Source organism: Rattus norvegicus, chromosome 9 (genome assembly GCF_021556685.1).
Source record: "Rattus norvegicus strain SHRSP/BbbUtx chromosome 9, alternate assembly SHRSP_T2T, whole genome shotgun sequence".
NCBI classification, from domain to species: Eukaryota; Metazoa; Chordata; class Mammalia; order Rodentia; family Muridae; genus Rattus; species Rattus norvegicus.
The window spans coordinates 112761708-112781791 of NC_141542.1; the positions used below are offsets into that span (position 1 = coordinate 112761708).

At 37.6% G+C, this 20084-nt stretch overlaps 1 protein-coding gene across 11 annotated transcripts in view; it reads right to left on the reverse strand.

Moving 5' to 3' along the window:
• Window positions 1-20084, reverse strand: part of Slco6d1 (solute carrier organic anion transporter family, member 6d1) — a 208321-nt gene that overhangs the window by 18193 nt on the left and 170044 nt on the right. For 8 of the 11 annotated variants that reach the window (XM_087567136.1, XM_087567137.1, XM_087567139.1 and 5 more), the window contains 2 exon segments: window positions 9910-9974; window positions 7542-7679 (listed from right to left, as the gene is read on the reverse strand). In XM_087567136.1, the coding sequence (XP_087423262.1) occupies window positions 7542-7679; window positions 9910-9974 (203 nt within the window). 11 annotated transcript variants of the gene reach the window in all.

Here is a 20084-nt window from a genome sequence, read left to right on the forward strand (position 1 = left end):
ACTTGCCTACATTGTGTTTTATTTTTGTAGAAAGACACCATGACCATGGCAACTCATAAAGAAAAACATTTAATTTGGCCTGCTTACATTTTCACAATATTAATCCATGGTTATCATGGTGGGAAGCATGGCAGCATGGATATATAGATGGTGATTGACATAGAAAAAGTACTGGACCAAAGCAAGGCAGACAAAACAAAACAAAAAAACAAAAATAAACAAACACAAGCACCCAGCTTCACAAACTCTGAACTCTTCTTCTCAGTGTCTGATGTCAAAGTGCTACTCAAATCTTCAACTCCTTCCAATGTTGTTGATTCCAACACACATCACTCTGTTGGGCTGATTTCATTCCCTGTGTTTAGCCTCTGGTAGGTATCCAATGGACCTGACAGCTCCAACATTTTGGGGTCTCCAAGACAATCTAATCTTCTCCTTCTTTGTCTCCATGGAGGGACACCCTTGACACATTCCTTGTGTTTGCAAGATTTCTTAGTTACAAAAGCAAATTCTATAACCTCTTTCTTTTTTTTTTTAAGAGGTGTCACTTGCTATTTTCTTTTTCTTTTCATTATATATATTTCTTTATTTACATTTCAAATGTTATTCCCTTTCCTGGTTCCCTGTCCATAAGCCCCCTATCACGTACACCTCCCCCATAAGGGTGTTCCCCCCACTCAACCTCCCTTACTGCCCCCCACCCCAATTCACCTGCACTGGCAGTCCAACCATGACAGGACCAAGGGCTTCCCCTTCCACTGATGCCCAATAAGCCTTTCTTCGGCTGTATATGCTAACCATAACTTTGGTTAGTGGTTTGGTAATTTGAAGCTCTGGTTGGTTGGCATTGCTGTTCCTATGGTATTGCAAGCCCCTTTGGCTCTTTCAATTCTTCCTCTAATTACCCCAAGCGGGTCCTTTTCTCAGTTCATTGGTTTGCTGCTAGCATTCACCTCTGTACTTGGTATGCTCTGGTTATGTCTCTCAGGAGAGATCTATATCCAGTCCCCTTCAACATGCACTTTTTAGCTTCATCAATATTATCTAGTTTTGGTGGCTGTATAAACATGGGCCACATGTGGTGCAGGCTCTGAATTCCTTCAGTCTCTGCTCTAAACTTTGCCTCCATATCCCCCCATGGATATTTCTGTTCCCCCTTTTAAGGATTGGAAGCATCTACATTTTGGTCATACTTCTTCTTGAGCTTCCTGTGGTGTGTGGATTACATCTTGGTTAATTCGAGATTTTGAGCTAATATTCACTTATCTATGAGTGTATACCATGTGTGTTTTTCTGTGGTTAGTTTACCTCACTCAGGATATTTTCTAGTTCATTCCATTTGCCTATGAATTTTATGAAGTCACTGTGTTTGATTGCTGAGTAGAACTCCACTGTGTAGACGTACCACATTTTCTGTATCCATTCCTCTGTTGAAGGGCATCTGTGTTCTTTCCAGCTTCTGGCTATTATAAGTAAGATTGCTATGAACATAGTGGAGCACGTGTCTTTGTTGTATGTTGGAGCATCTTTGGGGTATATGCCCTGGAGAGGTATAGCTGGGTCCTCAGATAGTGGAATATCCAATTTTCTGAGGAACCTCCAGACTGATTTCCAGAATGGTTGTACCAGTCTGCAGTCTCACCAACAATGGAGGAGTGTTCCTCTTTCTCCGCATCCTCACCAGCGTCTGCTGTCACCTGAGGTTTTGATCTTAGCCATTCTGACTGGTGTGAGGTGGAATCTCAGGGTTGTTTTGATTTGCATTTCCCTGATAACTAAGGATGTTGAACACTTCTATAGGTGCTTTTTGGCTATTCGATAATCTGCAGCTGAGAATGCTTTATTTACCTTTGTACCCCATTTTTAATAGGGTTATTTGGCTCTCTGGAGTCTAACTTCTTGAGTTCTTTGTATATTTTGGATATATTTGCCATTTTGCCCTAATGACACTGTCCTTTGCCTTACAGAAGCTTTGAGATTGTAGGACATCCCATTTGTCCATTCTTGATCTTAGAGAATAAGCCATTGGTATTTTGTTCAGGAAATTTTCCTCAGTGCCTATGTATTTTAGACTCTTACCTACATTTTTTTCTATTAGTTTGAGGGTATCTGGTTTTATATGGAAGTCCTTGATCCACTTGGAATGAAGCTTTGTAGAGGGTGATAAGAATGCTTTGATTTGTATTATTCTACATGCTGACCTCCAGTTGAACCATCATCATTTGTTGAAAATGCTATTTTTTTCCACTGAACGGTTTTAACTCCTTTGTCAAAGACCAAGTGACCATAGGAATGTGGTTCATTTCTGGGTCTTCAGTTCTGTTCCACTGATCTATCTGCTTGTCTCTCTATCATTATCACAGAGTCTTTATCACTATTTCTCTGTAATACTGCTTGAAGTCAGGGATGGTGATTCCCCCAGAAGATTTTATAGTTGCGTATATTTTTGATATCCAGGGTTTTATGTTATTCCAAATAAATTTGCAAATTTCTCTTTCTATCTCTATGAAGAATTGAGTAGGAATTTTGATGGAGATCTCAATGAATCTTTGAATTGCTTTTGGCAAAATGGCCATTTTTACTTTATTAATCCTGCCAATCCATGAGCATGGAAGATCTTACCATCTTCTGAGATCTTCCTCAATTTCTTTCTTCAGAGACTTGAAGTTCTTGTCAAACAGATCTTTCACTTGCTTGGTTAAATCACACCAAGATATTTTATAGTATTTAGGACTACTGTGAAGGGTGTCATTTCCCTAACTTCTTTCTCAGCCTGTTTATCCTTTGAGTAGAGGAAGGTTACTGATGTGGTTGAGTTAATTTCATATCCAGAATTTTGCTGAAGTTGTTTATCATGTTAAGTAAACAGTTCTCTGGTGGAACTGTAAGGGTCACTTAAGTAAACCATCATATCATCTGCAAATAGTAATATTTTGACTTCTTCCCTTCCAATTTGTATGCCTTTGACCTCCATTCATTTTCTGATTGCTCTGGCTAAGTCTTCAAGTACTATATTGACTAAGTAGGGAGAGAGTTACCAGCCTTGTCTAGCCCCTGATTTTAGTGGGATTGCTTCAAATTTCTCTCCATTTAATTGGATGATAGCTACTGGTTTACTGTATATTGATTTTACTACATTTAGCTAGGGGCCTTGAATTTCTGATCTTTCTAGGACTTTTATCATGATGGAGTGTTGAATTTTTTCAAATGCTTTCTCCGCATCTAATGAAATGATTATGTGGTTCTTATTTTTGAGTTTGTTTATATAGTGGATTACATTGATGGATTTTTGAATATTAAACCATCTCTGCATCCCTGAGATGAAGCCTATTTGATCATGATGATCTTTTTGATGTATTCTTGGATTTGGTTTGCAAGAATTTTATTGAGTATTTTTGCATCAATATTCATAAGGGAAATTCGTCTGACCTATCTTTCTTTGTTGAGTCTTTGTGTGGTTTGTGTATAAGAGTAAATGTGGCATCATAGAAGGAATATGGTAGTGTTCTGTCAGTTTCTATTTAGTGAAGCAGTTTGAACATTATTGGTATGAGGTCTTCTATGAAGGTCTGATAGAATTCTGCACTAAACCCATTTAGTCCTGGGATCTTTTTTGGTTGGGAGACTTTTAATAGCTGATTCTATTTCTTTAGGAGTTATGGGGGTGTTCAGATGGTTTATTTGTTCCTGATTTAACTTTGGTACCTGGTATCTGTCTAGAAAATTGTCCATTTCCTCCAGATTCACCAGTTTTGTTGAATATAAGCTTTTATAGTAGGAGCTGGTGATATTTTGAACTTTCCAAGATTCTGTTATTATGTCTCCCTTTTCATTTCTGATTTTATTAATTTGGATAAAGTCTCTGTGATCTCTGATTAGTCTGGCTAAGGGTTTATCTATCTTATTGATTTTCTCAAAGCAGCTCCTGTTTTTGTTGATTCTTTGAATAATTCTTTTTGTTTCTAATTGGTTGATTTAAGACCTGAGTTTGATTATTTCCTGCCTTCTACTCCTCTTGGTTATATTTGTTTCTTTTTGTTCTAGAGCTCTTAGGTTTCTTGTCAAGCTGTTTTCTCCTGTTTCTTTTTGCAGGCATTCAGAGCCATGAGTTTTTCTCTTAGTACTGCTTTCATTGTGTTCCGTAAGTTTGGGTATATTGAATCTTCATTATCCTTAAATTCTAAGAAGTCTTTATTTCATCCTTGACCAAGTTTCGTTGACTAAAACGTTGCTCAACTTCCATGTATATGTGGGCTTTCTGTCATTATTTTTGTTATTGAATATCAGACTTAACCTTTGGTTATCTGATAGGTTGCATGGAATTATTTCTATCTTCCTGTTTTGTGACCGATTATATGGTCAGTTTTGGAGAACGTACCATGAGTTGCTGAGAAGAAAGTATATCCTTTTGTTTTAGGATCAAATGTTCCATAAATAACTGTTAAGTCCATTTGGTTCATAACTTCTGTTAGTTTCTCAATGTCTCTGTTCAATTTCTGTTTTCATGATCTGTCCATTGATGAGAGTAGGGTGTTGAAATCTCTTACTATTATTGTGTGAGTTGCAATGTGTGATTTGAGCTTTGGTAAGGTTTCTTTGAAGAATGTAGGTACCCTTGCATCTGGAGCATAGGTATTTAGGATTGAGAGTTCATCTTGGTGGATTTTTCTTGGATGAATATTAAGTATCCTTCCTTATCTTTTTTGATGACTTTGTTTGAACATCAATTCTATTTGATATTAGAATGGCAACTCCATCTTGTTTCCTCAGACCATTTGCTTGGAAAGTTGTTTTCCAGCCTTTTACTCTGAGGTAGTGTTTGTCTTTGACTCTAAAGTATGTTTCCGACTCTGAAGTATGTTTCTTGTACACATAAAAATGCTGGGTCCTCTTTATGTAGCCACTCTGTTACTGTATGTTTTTATTGGGGAATTGAGTCCATTGATATCAAGAGATATTAAGGTACAGTGATTGTCGCTTCCTGTTATTTTCATTGTTAGGGGTAGAATTATGTTTGTGTATCTCTCTTTTGGTTTCATTGCAAGAAGATTACATTTTTCCTTTTTGTACTGCGTAGGGAGCTTTTGACTGGTTCACTTCAGTTCAGTTCTGGACGCAGACCAGTACTGCAGGTATGGGCAGCTGACTGTTCCTGCATTCCTGTGTCCAGAGGCACTACTCACTTTCCTCTCATACCAAGGATGTGGGCAGAGGTGGGCAGAAATGGCAGTCTTTCCTGTGATCTCAGGATGTCTGGACTTCTGAGTGTTCAGCTCTCTTCCACACGGGATTTGGGTGCAGGGAACTGTGGGATGGTATCAGTCCAATTCTTGGCACAACCAAAATAAGGAAGTGCCCTGTCCCAGAGGAATTCTGCCTCTGTGTTTCCTGAGTCTACCAGGCAGGTCACTTGGAGCAGAAAAGTGGGTCTTGCCTCTGCTCTAATGTGTGTATGTGCTCCTGGTGACTGTTTTTAAGCACTAAGGTCATGTAGGAATCAGAAGCATTCTGCTCCTGATTGCTCCTAGGTCCTTGCACCCAGGGGGCACAGTTGGCACTAGGCAATTCCCTCTTGGGTCAGGAATGTGGGCAGAAGGTAGTCTCCTCAGATTTCTCAGGAAAGTCTGCAGCACTTCTGATGGTCCAGCTCTCTCCCCAATGGAATTTGGGTACAGGGAGCTGTTTGACCAGTTCAGTTCAGTTCAGTTCTGGGCACAGACAAGTACCACAGGTACCAGCAGATGACTGTTCCTATATTTCTATGTCCAGAGGCACTATGCAGTATCCTCTTGGACCAGGGATGTGGGCAGAAGTGGGCAGAAGTGGCAGTCTGTCCTGCAGTCTTAGGATGTCTGCACTTCTGGGTGTTCAGCTGTCTTCCCCACAGGATTTGGATACAGGGATAACCTCTTTCTTTTATCCTAGCTTATAAAGCCAAAACCACATGTGCAAAGATGCCAAGTTCCACTGTTTGCTGGGATGTGAAACATAGCACACTTACTCAATTATATCTTCAGCAGCTTTCTGTTTTTGATGGTTTCATTATTTGGAAAAACTCAACTGTTCTGGAACTCCATCTACTCTAGGCTGACCATGAACTGAGAGCTGCAAACCTTTGTCTCCTGAATGCTACAATTAAGGGCATATTCCTCCATGCCTAGACCTAAACTGGTCTTTAATTCCTCTTCACAAGATGGTAACTTACCTTGTTGCGATCTTGCACTGATGTCACAAATCCCTTTATTCAGTTTGATGTCTTCAATATGTTTATCTGCTTCAACATAAGATTTAGCTCCATTTTACTTCCATGTGCCCATTTTCTCCATGAACCATATGTTTTGTCTTTTTCCTTGCCTCTTTTCATAAGAGTGAACCACAATACAGTATACCCTAGGCTGTTTTGATACTTCATTTTCCAATGAAATTAATTTAAATCTCTTCACTTCACTCTCAGGGAAGACTTTCAGAGGTAGGTAAGAGTAGCCACACTATTCACCCTAATATAACAAGAATGATACCTAGGAAACATACTAAAATACTTCTCCTCTGAAACTTCTTGAGTCAAGCACCCACAGTTCAAAACAACCTCAGAACCACTGTCTTCTATTTTCTTATTAGTATGGCCCATTATTCCAACTTAAAATGCATTAAATTGCTTTTCTAAGCCATAGGCCCAAAGACATATTCCTCCAAATCAAATCATGGTCATGTCTATCACAGCAATATTCCATTCACTGGTACAAATTTCTCTCTTAGGATGTTATTGGTGGGAAAAATACCACAGTAACTCGTACAAAAGAAAACATTTAACTGGGACTAGGTTATGCTATTACAGGCTTATAAGTCCATTACTGTGAGGGTAGAAAGCATGCTGGCATGCAGATAGACATGGTGATGGAAAAGAAATTAAGAGTTTTACATTTTGATCTACAGGCATCAGGTGACAGTTTGCTACACCGAGAATACATAGATTGAGCATAGGAGTACTTATGCTTACCTCCACACTAACATTTTTTTCTAAAAAGTGTCCACACCTACTTCAGAAGGGCAAAACATATCTCACTCCCTATGTGCCAAGAATTCAAACAGATGAGTGTGTGTCTGCCTCTCTCTCTCTCTCTCTCTCTCTGTATGTGTGTGTGTGTGTGTGTGTACGTGGGGGAGGGAGTGATACCTAGTCAAACCACCACACAGATATAATAGTTTTTATTAAAACAACTAATATTTAACACTGTCATGCTCAAAAGTACTCATAAGAAAATTTTAATTTGGCTGTATAAATAAATAAAATTGTTTATACACTGAAATACTAATTATTATCCCTTTCTTAATATATAATGCTGAAATCTAGAGTGTGCTTACCAGAAAAATATAAGCATTTACGTAAATTATGTAGTACAAGTATATAAATTAATTTCTATATAATTATATAAGCCTTTACTTATCGAAGTAATTAGTCATAATTATTTCCTTGGCATAAACAATGGAAAATTCTAAAATCAACTTTATTTATTTAAACTTATACTATTCACAAAACTTACATGTTGACTGAAATGTGAAGAGCAAATTTTTCTTATTATAGATCCAACACCGTCCTTTTTCCCCACATGAATTAATGTCCCAGAAATTACAAGTATAATCTGATGTTGATTCAAAAAGTAGATGGTCAGGAACAGAGCCTATAAAATAGTCAGTGAATAGAAGTACTTCATAAACTGACAGGATAAGAATTATTGCTTCTCAAAACACACACACACAAACACACACACACACACACACACACACACACACACACACACACACACGAACCTCTAAAACAATTTTAAAAATACTGTAACGGCCATCTTTTATTGGATAAAAGACCTGATACTGCCTGATCCTTGTATGTACACAAATATTAGTAGTTTGAAATCATTTTGAATTCTGTCTATGCTGTTCTTTACAAATAATCGTGAATACATTTTTTTTTATAAAGGGAATGTTTTGCAGACATATTTACAACAAAAATTATACTGCATGATTTTTTGACTCACAAAATCTTTACAGATAGATAACTATGAGATTTTTTAATGACTAAAAGTGACTTCATACCATTTTCTAATTGCATTTTTTTGTCTGTGTCTCTGGAAAATGCTTCTCTTATCCCCTAGAAATATATTTCAAGATTTCCCCAGTGAATGTTTGAAACTGTATGTGGCACCAACCTGTTTACACACATACACACACAAAAAAATAAAAAAATAAAAAACAAAACACACATGTGCAATGTGCTGCTATAAATTACATTTTCTATTTATATTTAATTTAGCTTAAAACCTAGTGAGATTTCATAAATCTTCTATCATTATTAATTATAATTGACTCATCCTCTTTTTCTCCTCCTTTTACTACATTCCCATACTTTTAAAATCTTAGGACTCAGTACTTCTCTCTATGGTTTCATATCACATGAGTTTATCATTCCCTTTTATATACTTTGATTCACACAGCAAGATCATGTTGCCCGTAACTTCTTCATGAAGACTTAATGTTTTTCTGAGACTTCCCCTGGTCATTCTTCTTGCTGCTCTATTATTGTACTCCCTGCCCAAACCATTCTGCTCCCTCTGTTCGCCTTCTCTATTTTCATCTCACCTACATTATGTTATTCCTTCTCCCCAGTGCATCCTATCTAGCAAAGGGCCATTTCTAGTTTCAACATGTACTTCAGATCAAACAAAAATGATCAGAAGTTAGTATCTGCATATGGAAAGAACATGTAGAATTATATCATTGAACATTGTTGCCCTCACTCAATATAATTCATTTTGCTTATATCCACTTTCCTGCAATTTTCTCAATGTCACTTTTTCTTTACTGGTAAGTAATGTTATATATACTGTGTACATGGATGCATTCTCATGGCCCACTCATCAGCTGATAAACATCTATGTTGCCTCCATTCCTAGATGTAATGCAACATAAAATCAAAAGGTGTGAACATGCTAGTACCTATGTAATAAGATACAAAATACTTTGGTTATTTGCCTAGAAATGGTATTACAGGGTCATGTGGAAAGAATTATTTCAGAGTTTGAACAGAGGTACTCTACATTTGTAAATAATATTCTCCTTGAAGACATGTAGTACTAAGTAAAAATCAGAACATCAAACACAATTTTTCTTTCTTCTGGTTACTGGTAAGGATGCCTTTAGAGACACTTGAAACAGTACATTCTAAGACCATTGATATTAGTACCATCACATCTAGATGATAAGACATCTGAAGACAACCCACACTTTGGTTACAGGATACAGAGAAAACTACACTGAACTCTCTCTCCTGACTAGCATTCACAGAGCTGGGTGAGCTATGGAGGCTGATTGAGAAAAGTAGGGTATTTTCCATGGCCAGACCCTACTACAATACAAACCTTACAAGCAGGCAGTGCCCGTGGTGCAATAGTGGCAAGATTGTATATAGGGACATCCAAACTATTTCTTATTGAACTGAAAACTATGTATCAGAAGAAAATGAATGATCACTACTACAAATATACTCAAAAAGTATAATTAAGGAAAATATTTCACAGAATACAATTTTTTGTGGGGAATCTGTAAGTGTACAGCAAGAAGTATGCAATTTCTTTGAACATGTGTAACTTGTATGCAATGGTGAAGTTACTCCAGCTCCAAATGTAAGGCTACAGCTAATATATTATTATTGATGCTTATTTCATTTAATTGGGTGGCTTTTATTTTACCTAATTTCTCTCTGTACTTACTTAGCTCCTAAATTTTTCAGAGTGATCTCATATTCACTTTTTATCAGTTTACATTATTATGTACCTCCTAAGTTTAAATATCCATGCAAATTTACATAACAAAGATGAACAATTTTGTACATTGAATATAGCTGAATTCACATACCAAGGAATCTCCAAATTGTATATGTCACACCCAGACTCATTGAATTCCAACTGGCAGGTACACTTCTGAAAGCAAATAGCAATGATATTACCTGTGAGTGACAGATGATAGGTCCATGATTTTAAATGTATATGTTATACTTAATTTATACCACAAATATTTAGCTGGCTGATAAATTTCAATATGGCCTATGAACAGAGTGCGTACCTATTCATTTACCCAATATTTAACAGGATAACTAAACACTCAAACCCTGTAGTTCTTTTCATGGGAAAGAACCTTATGGGTCAGATCTGCCTGAGCCACCTTTTTCTGAAAGAGCAGAGATCTGTCCAGCTCTCATGTTTATCTTGTTCTCTATAACACGTAATCCTTAAGTACATTTCAGCTTTATTAAGTCCACTCTCCCCTTTCCTAGTTTGCTCTTTGTGGTAGATTCTATACTCCATAAATTATATCAGTAAGTTTTCACTTCACATTCTGACTTTTGATTGGGTTCTAATTAAATGTCACTCTAAATGAAGGAGAAAGCTTAAATCCATTCTTTACCTTCAGGCTTCCCCCCATGGTTAATTGGGCTGAGTGAGTTCCACAAAAGGTTGACTTTCTTACAAAGGCCTCCCTCTCACTCTCATTCCCTGCAAAGCATGGTAGCTACATCCCACACTATGCCATGGCATGCATTACACCCATCCTCCATTTGGTTGCAACTTTATTGAATTTCATTTACTTGAATGATCTTAATTTCTGAGTTCCCCCTCTTTCATGTGGAACCCTTATTATATTCACAAGTCCAAATTAAAATAAATGAAAAGTAACTTTACAGCAATTAATAGAGGAGACCCTTATCCCCACTGATTCAAACAAGTCTAATTTAGCAAGCCACACACAGAAAATGATCATTAAATGTAGAAAAGACTTATTGGGAAGAATAAAATTTCAACAGGAAGAGAAGAAATGGTAAATATAAAAATGTAAAATTATATAAATTTATGAACAATTTTTATTTGTTTTACAATATAATGCTATACAGATTTTTATAAATGTATTCAGAGTCCCAATTACAGAGTCCTCCCGTTCCCTCCTCTCTTTGCAGACCTGCACTTAAAAATCCTTCCCCTCATTACAACTCCTCTTCTCCTCAAAGACAGAGAAGCTGTCTTGTGTACCACTCCACTCTGGGATATCCATCCAGTCACAATAGAAATAAGCACATCATCTCTCACTGAGGTGCAGCTAGGCTGTCCAGTTAGGAGAAGTTGATCAAATGGCAGGCACCCTAGTCAGAGACTGACCTGCCTCAATTGTTAGTGGAAAATCATAAAGGCCAAGCTTCACATCTGCTACAAATGCTATAAAGGGCCTAGGTCCAGCCCCTACATGATCTTTAGTTAGTGGTTCCGTCACTGAAGCCCCCATGGGCCCAGGTTAGTTGACTCTAGGTCTTCTTTTGGTATTCATGGCCCTTCCAGCTTTCTAACTTCCACTCTTGCACTATATTTCCTATTGATTTACTTGAATTGATTTCCTATTGAATTACTTGTTTAAGCAGAAAAAATAATTTAGATTTGTATTTTAAATCAGCACCTTGTACTTTGTACAAGGTGACCAGTAGGGATCAATTTGCATTTTTTCTAGTAAAGACTATCAGACCACCACAATTTTTTGAAGATGCTTCCATTTGTCTTTGTATATTTTTGGCCTCTTTGTCAAAGAACAATTTATTTTAAGAGTGTGGGTTTATTTCAGGGTTTTCAATTCTATTCTATTTGATCGACCTGTCTCTGTACTAATTCCACACAATTTTTTATCACTATTGCTTTGTAGTACAGCTTGAGGTCAGGGATATTGATTCTCCTAGAAGTTAATATATTATTAATAATTGTGTTCCCTATCCATATGAAATTGAGAATGCTTTTTCCATTTCTGTGAAGAATTGTGTTGGAATTTTGATAAGAATAATGTTGAATCTGTAGATTGCAATGGAGAGAATAGGTATCCTACAAATACATGATTATGTTGGATTTCTCCATACATTTCTGAGGTCATCTTTGATTTCTTTCTTGAGAGACTTGAAGTTCTTGTCATACGGATATTTCACTTCTTTGGTTAGAGTTACACAAAGATATTTTATGTTATTTTTGACTAATATGAAGGGTGTTGCCTCCCTATTTTCTTTCTCAGCTAATTTATCATTTGTATAAAGGAATGCTATTGATTTGTTTGAGTTAATTTTATATCTAGTTACCTTGCTAAATTTGTTTATCAGCTATAAAAGTTCTCTGGTAGAATTTTGGGGTTCAGTTATTTATACTACAATATCATTTTCAAATATACTTACTTTGACTTTGCGAATTTGTATCCCCTAAATCTTCTAACGTTGACCTGTTGCTCTAGCTAGAACTTAAAGTACTATGTTGAATAGGTATAGGTAGTGTCGAAGAAGTAGAGCAAGGACCTCAACATAAAACAAGATAAACCTAATAGAAGAGAAAGTGGGAAAGAGGTTCCACCTTTTTGTCACGGGGGAAAATTCCCAAAACAGTATGCCAATAACTCAGGCTCTAAATCCTGAATAGAGAAATAGGACTCAGGAAACTGAAAAGCTTCTCTAAGTTGAAAGACACAGTCAATAGTGCAAATGCACAACATACAAATGAGGAAAAATCCTCACTAAACCCACATGCAAGAGAGGGCTAATATCCAAATTATATAAAGAACTCAAAAAGCTAAAAGCTTTCAAGAGACCAAACAGCCCAATCCAAAAATGGGTTATAGAGTTAAATAGATAGTGCACAACTGAGGAATCTTTAATTGCTGAGAAGCACTTAAAGCAATGAACAAGATCCTTAGTCATTAGGGAAATACAAATCAAAATGACTCTGAGATCCCACTTTACACCATTCAGAATGGCTAAGATAAAAAACTCTGGTGACAACACATGTTGAAAAGGTTGTGGAGAAATAGAATACTTTTCCATTTCTCATGGTATTGTAAACTGGTACAGTCACTCTGAAAATCAATCTGGAAGTTCTTCAGAATTTTTAAATAGAACTACCTGAAAACCAAGCAATCTCATTCTTGGGAATATATCTAGAAGATGTCCCACCATATCACTGAGGCACGTGCTCCATTATGTTAATGGAAACCCTATCTGTTATAGCTTGAAGATAGAAACAACCTGAATGGCCCACAACTGAAGAAAGGATACAGAAAATGTGGTTCATTTACACAATGAAATGCTACTCAGCTATTATGAATGAGGACATAATGCGTTTTGCAGGCAAATGTATGGAACAAGACTAGAAAATATCAACCTGAGTGACGTAACTCAGACCCAAAATGACATCGGTGCTATATATACATTAATAAATGTACATCAGTCAAAAATGTAGAATTCCTAGGATGCAATACACAGAATTCAAGAAAGTTAACAAACAGTGGAACCCAAGTGAGGATGCTTCAATCTCACTTGGGAGGGAGAAGAAATCCATCACAGGAGGCAGAGAAAGGAAGGGATGTGAGTAGGAGAGGAGAGGAAGCGGGGGTTAAATGGGAACATGACCAGGTATGTTGGGGAGGGGGGGTATTAAGAAGGCCTGAGGGATAGCAGAATGTACAGAAATAGACAAAATCAGGAATGGGAGGTGGGGGTACCTTCTAGAATGTATTAGAGACTTCAGATATGAGAGACTCTCAGGAATTAAAGGGAGGGATATTAGATGAAATGCCAACAGTGTGGAGACACCTCCAGTAGAAAGACATCCATCAAGTGGAGGGATGTGTTTGCCATCCTACAGTCAAGAATTCTGATTGAGAATTGGTGCTGTATCAAAGAACTGAAGGGACAAATCTGGAGAAGAAACTGAGAGAAAAGTCCAGTTACTAGCACAACTTGTGATCCATCTCAGGTGGAGGCACCAAGGTCTACCTGATGCTATCATTTGCTTATACACAGGAGTTAGCATGACTGTCCTCAGAGAGGTCCAACAAAGAGCTGTGACATACCCCCAAGTCCATATTAGAATAAACAAGTAGAAGCCTATAGAGAAGAATCACAAAAATCCCTGAAAGAATTACAGGAAAACACAATCAAACAGGTCAAGGAATTAAAAATGGAAAAAGAAGCAATAAAGAAAGCACAAAGGGAGACAACCCTGGATGTAGAAAACAAAAGGAAGAGACAAGAGGCCATAGATACAAGCATCACTAACAGAATACAAGAGATAGAAGAGAGAATCTCAGGAGCAGAAGATTCCATAGAAATCATCAACACAACTATCAAAGATAATGTAAAACGGAAAAAGCTACTGGCCCAAAATATACAGGAAATCCAGGACTCAATGAAAAGATCAAACCTAAGAATAATAGGTATAGAAGAGAGTGAAGACTCCCAGCTCAAAGGACCAGTAAATATCTTCAACAATATCATAGAAGAAAACTTCCCTAACCTAAAGAAAGAGATGCCCATAAACATACAAGAAGCCTACAGAACTCCAAGTACATTGGACCAGAAAAGAAACTGCTCCCGTCACATAAAAGTCAAAATACCAAATGCACAAAACAAAGAAAGAATATTAAAAGCAGTAAGGGAAAAAGGTCAAGTAACATATAAAGGCAGACCTATCAGAATCACACCAGATTTCTCACCAGAGACTATGAAAGCCAGAAGATCCTGGACAGATGTCATACAGACCCTAAGAGAACACAAATGCCAGCCCAGGTTACTGTGTCCAGCAAAACTCTCAATTAACATAGATGGAGAAACCAAGATATTCCATGACAAAACCAAATTTACACAATATCTTTCTACAAATCCAGCCCTACAAAGGATAATAAATGGTAAAGCCCAACATAAGGAGGCAAGCTACATCATAGGAAAAGCAAGAAACTAATCGTCTTGGCAACAAAACAAAGAGAAGAAAAGCACACAAATATAATCTCACATCCAAATATGAATATAACAGGAAGCAACGATCACTATTCCTTAATATCTCTCAACATCAATGGACTCAACTCCCCAATAAAAAAATAGATTAACAAACTGGATACACAATGAGGACCCTGCATTCTGCTGCCTACAGGAAAAACACCTCAGAGACAAAGACAGGCACTACCTCAGAGTTAAAGGCTGGAAAACAATTTCCAAGCAACTGGTCTGAAGAAGCAAGCTGGAGTAGCCATTCTAATATCGAATAAAGTCGATTTCCAACCAAAAGACATCAAAAAAGATAAGGAAGGACACTTCATATTCATCAAAGGAAAAATTCACCAAGATGGACTCTCAATTTTAAATATCTATGCTCCAAATACAAGGGCACCTACATACATAAAAGAAACCTTATTAAAGCTCAAAGCACAAGGTGCATTTCACACGATAATAGTAGGAGATTTCAACACCCCACTCTCATCAAGGGACAGATCATGGAAACAGAAATTAAACAGAGACATAGACAGACTAAGAGAAGTCATGAACCAAATGGACTTAACAGATATTTATAGAAAACTCTATCCAAAAACAAAAGTATATACCTTCTTCTCACCATTTCATGGTACTTTCTCCAAAAAATGACCACATAATTGGTCATAAAAAATAGATACAGAAAGATAGAAATAATCCCCTGTGTCCTATCAGACCACCACGGGCTAAAGCTGGTCTTCCACAACAATAAGGGAAGAACGTGCACATATACATGGAAATTGAACAATGCTCTACTCAATGATAACCTGGTCAAGGAAGAAATAAGGAATGAAATTAAAAATTTCTTAAAATTTAATTAAAATTAATGTACAACATACCCAACCTTGTGGGACACTTATGGGGCACAGCTTTCACAGAGGAAAACTCATAGCTATGAGTGCCTGCAGAAAGAAACAGGAGAGAACATATGTCAGCAGCTTGATGGCACACCTAAAAGCTCTAGAACAGAAAGAAACAAGTACACCCAGGAGAGTAGAGGGCAGGAAATAATCAAACTTAGAGCTGAAATCAAACAAGTAGAATCAAAAAGGACTATACAAAGAAACAAAAGTTGGTTCTTTGAGAAAATCAACAAGATAGATAAACCCTTAGCCAGACTACCCAGAGGACACAGCGAGTGTGTCCAAATTAACAAAAGAAGAAATGAAAAAGGAGACATAACTACAGAATCAGAAGGAATTCAAATAATCATCAGATCCTACTACAAAAGCCTATATTCAAAAAAACTTGAAAATCTGCAGGAAATGGCAATTTCCTAGACAGATACCAGGTGCCAAAGTTAAATCATGAACAGATAAACCATTTAAACAACCCCATAACTCCTAAAGAAATAGAAGTCATTAAAGGTCTCCCAATCAAAAAGAGCCCAGGTCCAGATGGGTTCAGTGCAGAATTTTATCAGACCTTCATAGAAGACCTTATACCAATACTATCCAAACTTCCATAACATTGAAATAGATGGAACGCTACCGAATTCCTTCTATGAAGCAACAATTACTCTTATACCTAAACCACACCTAGACCCAACAAAGAAAGAGAACTTCAGACAAATTTCCCTTACAAATATCGATGCAAAAATACTCAAAAAAATTTGGGCAAACCGAATCCCAGAGCACATCAAAACAATCATCCATCATGATCAAATAGGCTTCATCCCAGGCATACAGGGATGGTTTAATATATGGAAAACTATCAACGTAATCCACTAAATAAACAAACTGAAAGATAAAAACCACATGACCATTTCATTTGATGCTGAGAAAGCATTTGACAAAATTCAACACCCATGCATGATAAAAATCCTGGAAAGAATAGGAATTCAAGGCCCATACCTAAACATAGTAAAAGCCATATACAGCAAACCAGTAACTAACATTAAATTAAAGGGAGAGAAAATTGAATAAATCCCACTAAAATCAGGGACTAGTCAAGGCTTCCCACTCTCTCCCTACTTATTCAATATAGTTCTTGAAGTTCTAACCAGAGCAATCAGACAACAAAAGGCGACCAAAGGGATACAGATTGGAAAAGAAAAAGTCAAAATATCACTATTTGCAGATAATATGATAGTATATTTAAGTGATCCCAAAAGTTCCACGAGAGAACTACTAAACCTGATAAAAACCTTCAGCAAAGTGGTTGTGTATAAAAATAATTCAAATAAATCAGTTGCCTTCCTCTACACAAAAGAGAAACTAGTCGAGAAAGAAATTAGGGAAACGACACCCTTCATAATAGTCCCAAATAAAATAAAATACCTCAGTGTGACTTTAACCAAGCAAGTAAAAGATCTGTATGATAAGAACTTCAAGCCTCTGAAGAAAGAAATTGAAGAAGACCTCAGAAAATGGATCCTCCCATGCTCATGGATTGGCAAGATTAATATAGTAAAAATGGCCTTTTTACCAAAAGCAATCTACAGATTCAATTTAATCCCCATCAAAATACCAATCCAATTCTTCAGAGAGTTAGACTGAACAATTTGCAAATTCATCTGGAATAACAAAAAACCCAGGATAGCTAAAACTATCCTCAACAATAAAAGGACTTCTGGGGGAATCACTATCCCTGAACTCAAGAAGTATTGCAGAGCAATAGTGATAAAAACTGCATGGTATTGGTACAGAGACAGACAGATAGACCAGTGGAATAGAATTGAAGACCCAGAAATGAATCCACACACCTATGGGCACTTGATTTTTGACAAAGGAGCCAAAACCATCCAACGGAAAAAAGATAGCATTTTCAGCAAATGGTGCTGGTTCAACTGGAGGTCAGCATGTAGAAGAATCAGATCGATCTATGCTTATCACCCTGTACAAAGCTTAAGTCCAAATGGATCTATGACCTCCACATCAAACCAGATACACTCAAACTAATAGAAGAAAAAGTGGGGAAGAATCTCGAACACATGGGTATTGGAAAAATTTCCTGAACAAAACACCAATGGCTTATGCTCTAAGATCAAGAATCGACAAATAGGATCTCATAAAACTGCAAAGCTTCTGTAAGGCAAAGGACACTATTGTTAGGACAAAACGGGAACCAACAGATTGGGAAAGATCTTTACCAATCCTACAACTGATAGAGGCCTTATATCCAAAATATACAAAGAACTCAAGAAGTTAGACTCCAGAAAGACAAATAACCCTGTTAAAAATGGGGTTCAGAGCTAAACAAAGAATTCACAGCTGAGGAATGCCGAATGGCTGAGAAAACCTAAAGAAATGTTCAACATCTTTAGTCATAAGGGAAATGCAAATCAAATCAACCCTGAGATTACACCTCACACCAATGAGAATTGTTAAGATCAAAAACTCAGGTGACAGCAAATGCTGGCGAGGATGTGGAGAAAGAGGAACACTCCTCCATTGTTGGTAGGATCGCAGAGTGGCACAACCATTCTGGAAATCAGTCTGGAGGTTCCTCAGAAATTGGACATTAAACTACCTGAGGATCCAGCTATACCACCCTTGGGCATATACCCAAAAGATGCCCCAACATATAACAAAGACACATGCTCCACTATGTTCATAGCAGCCTTATTTATAATAGCCAGAAGCTGGAAAGAACCCAGATGCCCTTCAACAGAGAAATGGATACAGAAAATTTGGTACATCTACACAATGGAATATTACTCTGCTATCAGAAACAACGACTTCATGAAATTCATAGGCAAATGGATGGAACTGGAAAATATCATCCTTAGTGAGGTAACCCAATCACAGAAAAACACACATGGTATGCACTCATTGATAAGTGGATATTAGCCCAAATGCTCGAAGTACCCTAGATGCACAGAATACATGAAACTCAAGAAGGATGACCAAAATGCGAATGCTTCACTCCTTCTTTAAGAATATCCTTGGGAGGGAATAGGGTGTAAAGTTTAGAACAGAGGCAGAAGTGGCATTCAGAGCCTGCCCCACATGTGGCCCATACATGTACAGCCACCAAACTAGATAAGATGGATAAAGCAAAGAAGTGCAGGCTGACAGGAGCCGGATGTAGATCGCTCCTGAGAGACACAGCCAGAATACAGCAAACACAGAGGCGAATGCCAGCAGCAAACCACTGAACTGAGAATAGGACCCCCGTTGAAGGAATCAGAGAAAGAACTGGAAGAGCTTGAAGGGTCTCGAGACCCCAAAAGTACAACAATGCCAAGCAACCAGAGCTTCCAGGGACTAAGCCACTACCTAAAGACTATACATCGACTGACCCTGGACTCTGACCTAATGGGTAGCAATGAATATCCTAGTAAGAGCACCAGTGGAAGGGGAAGCCCTGGGTCCTGCTAAGACTGAACCCCCAGTGAACGTGATTGTTGTGGGGGAGGGCGGCAATGGGGGGAGGATGGGGAGGGGAACACGGATAGAGAAGGAGAGGGGGAGGGGAAGGGGGGTTGTTGGCCCGGAAACTGGGAAAGGGAATAACAATCGAAATGTAAATAAGAAATACTCAATTAATAAAGATGGAAAAAAAAGATGGAAGTTTGTGCCTCTAGTGGTTGAATTAGGGATAGGTCGGTAGAAGCTGAAGTAGAGGGTGACTCCATAGGGTGACTAGCTGTCTCAACTTATCAGGATCCCTAAAATCTGTCAGACTTTGAGCCAACAACTAGGCAGCATTCATGAGCTGGTTTAAGTGCCCTGGTTCATATAGAGCAAAGGACTGCCTGGTCGGTCCTCACTGGGCGAAGAGCCTAACCCTCAAGAGACTTGAGGCTCCAGGGCAAGAGGAGGGCTCGGGTGGGGCGGGGGAATATCCTTTAAAGACAAGATCGATGAAGAGATGAATGAGGAACTGTTTGAGGTAGGACTTGGAGAGATGTAACTTCTCGACTTTAAAAATTAAGATTCATATAATGCTGGAGATCCAACCCAAGGCTTTGTGAATATTCATAGTGCTCTCCAAACAGCACTATGTTTTCAGCTTCCTTTCTTTCTCCTTGTTTTGCGTTACTCTTGTTTACCTAGGACCTGAAGATACATCTTTAATATATTTACTGAGAGCTCTGTAATCCATGCCTTTTGTTATATTTGAAGTATATATGAACAGGTAATATACTAATAAATCTTTGAGAAAATAATCTATCTTCTACCCTCTTCTAGTTTTATGTTTTTGAAGACAGTTCTTCAGGAGTCTTTCAAACATCCTTGTCTCTTTTGTAATGCTCAAGAATAACCAGAGT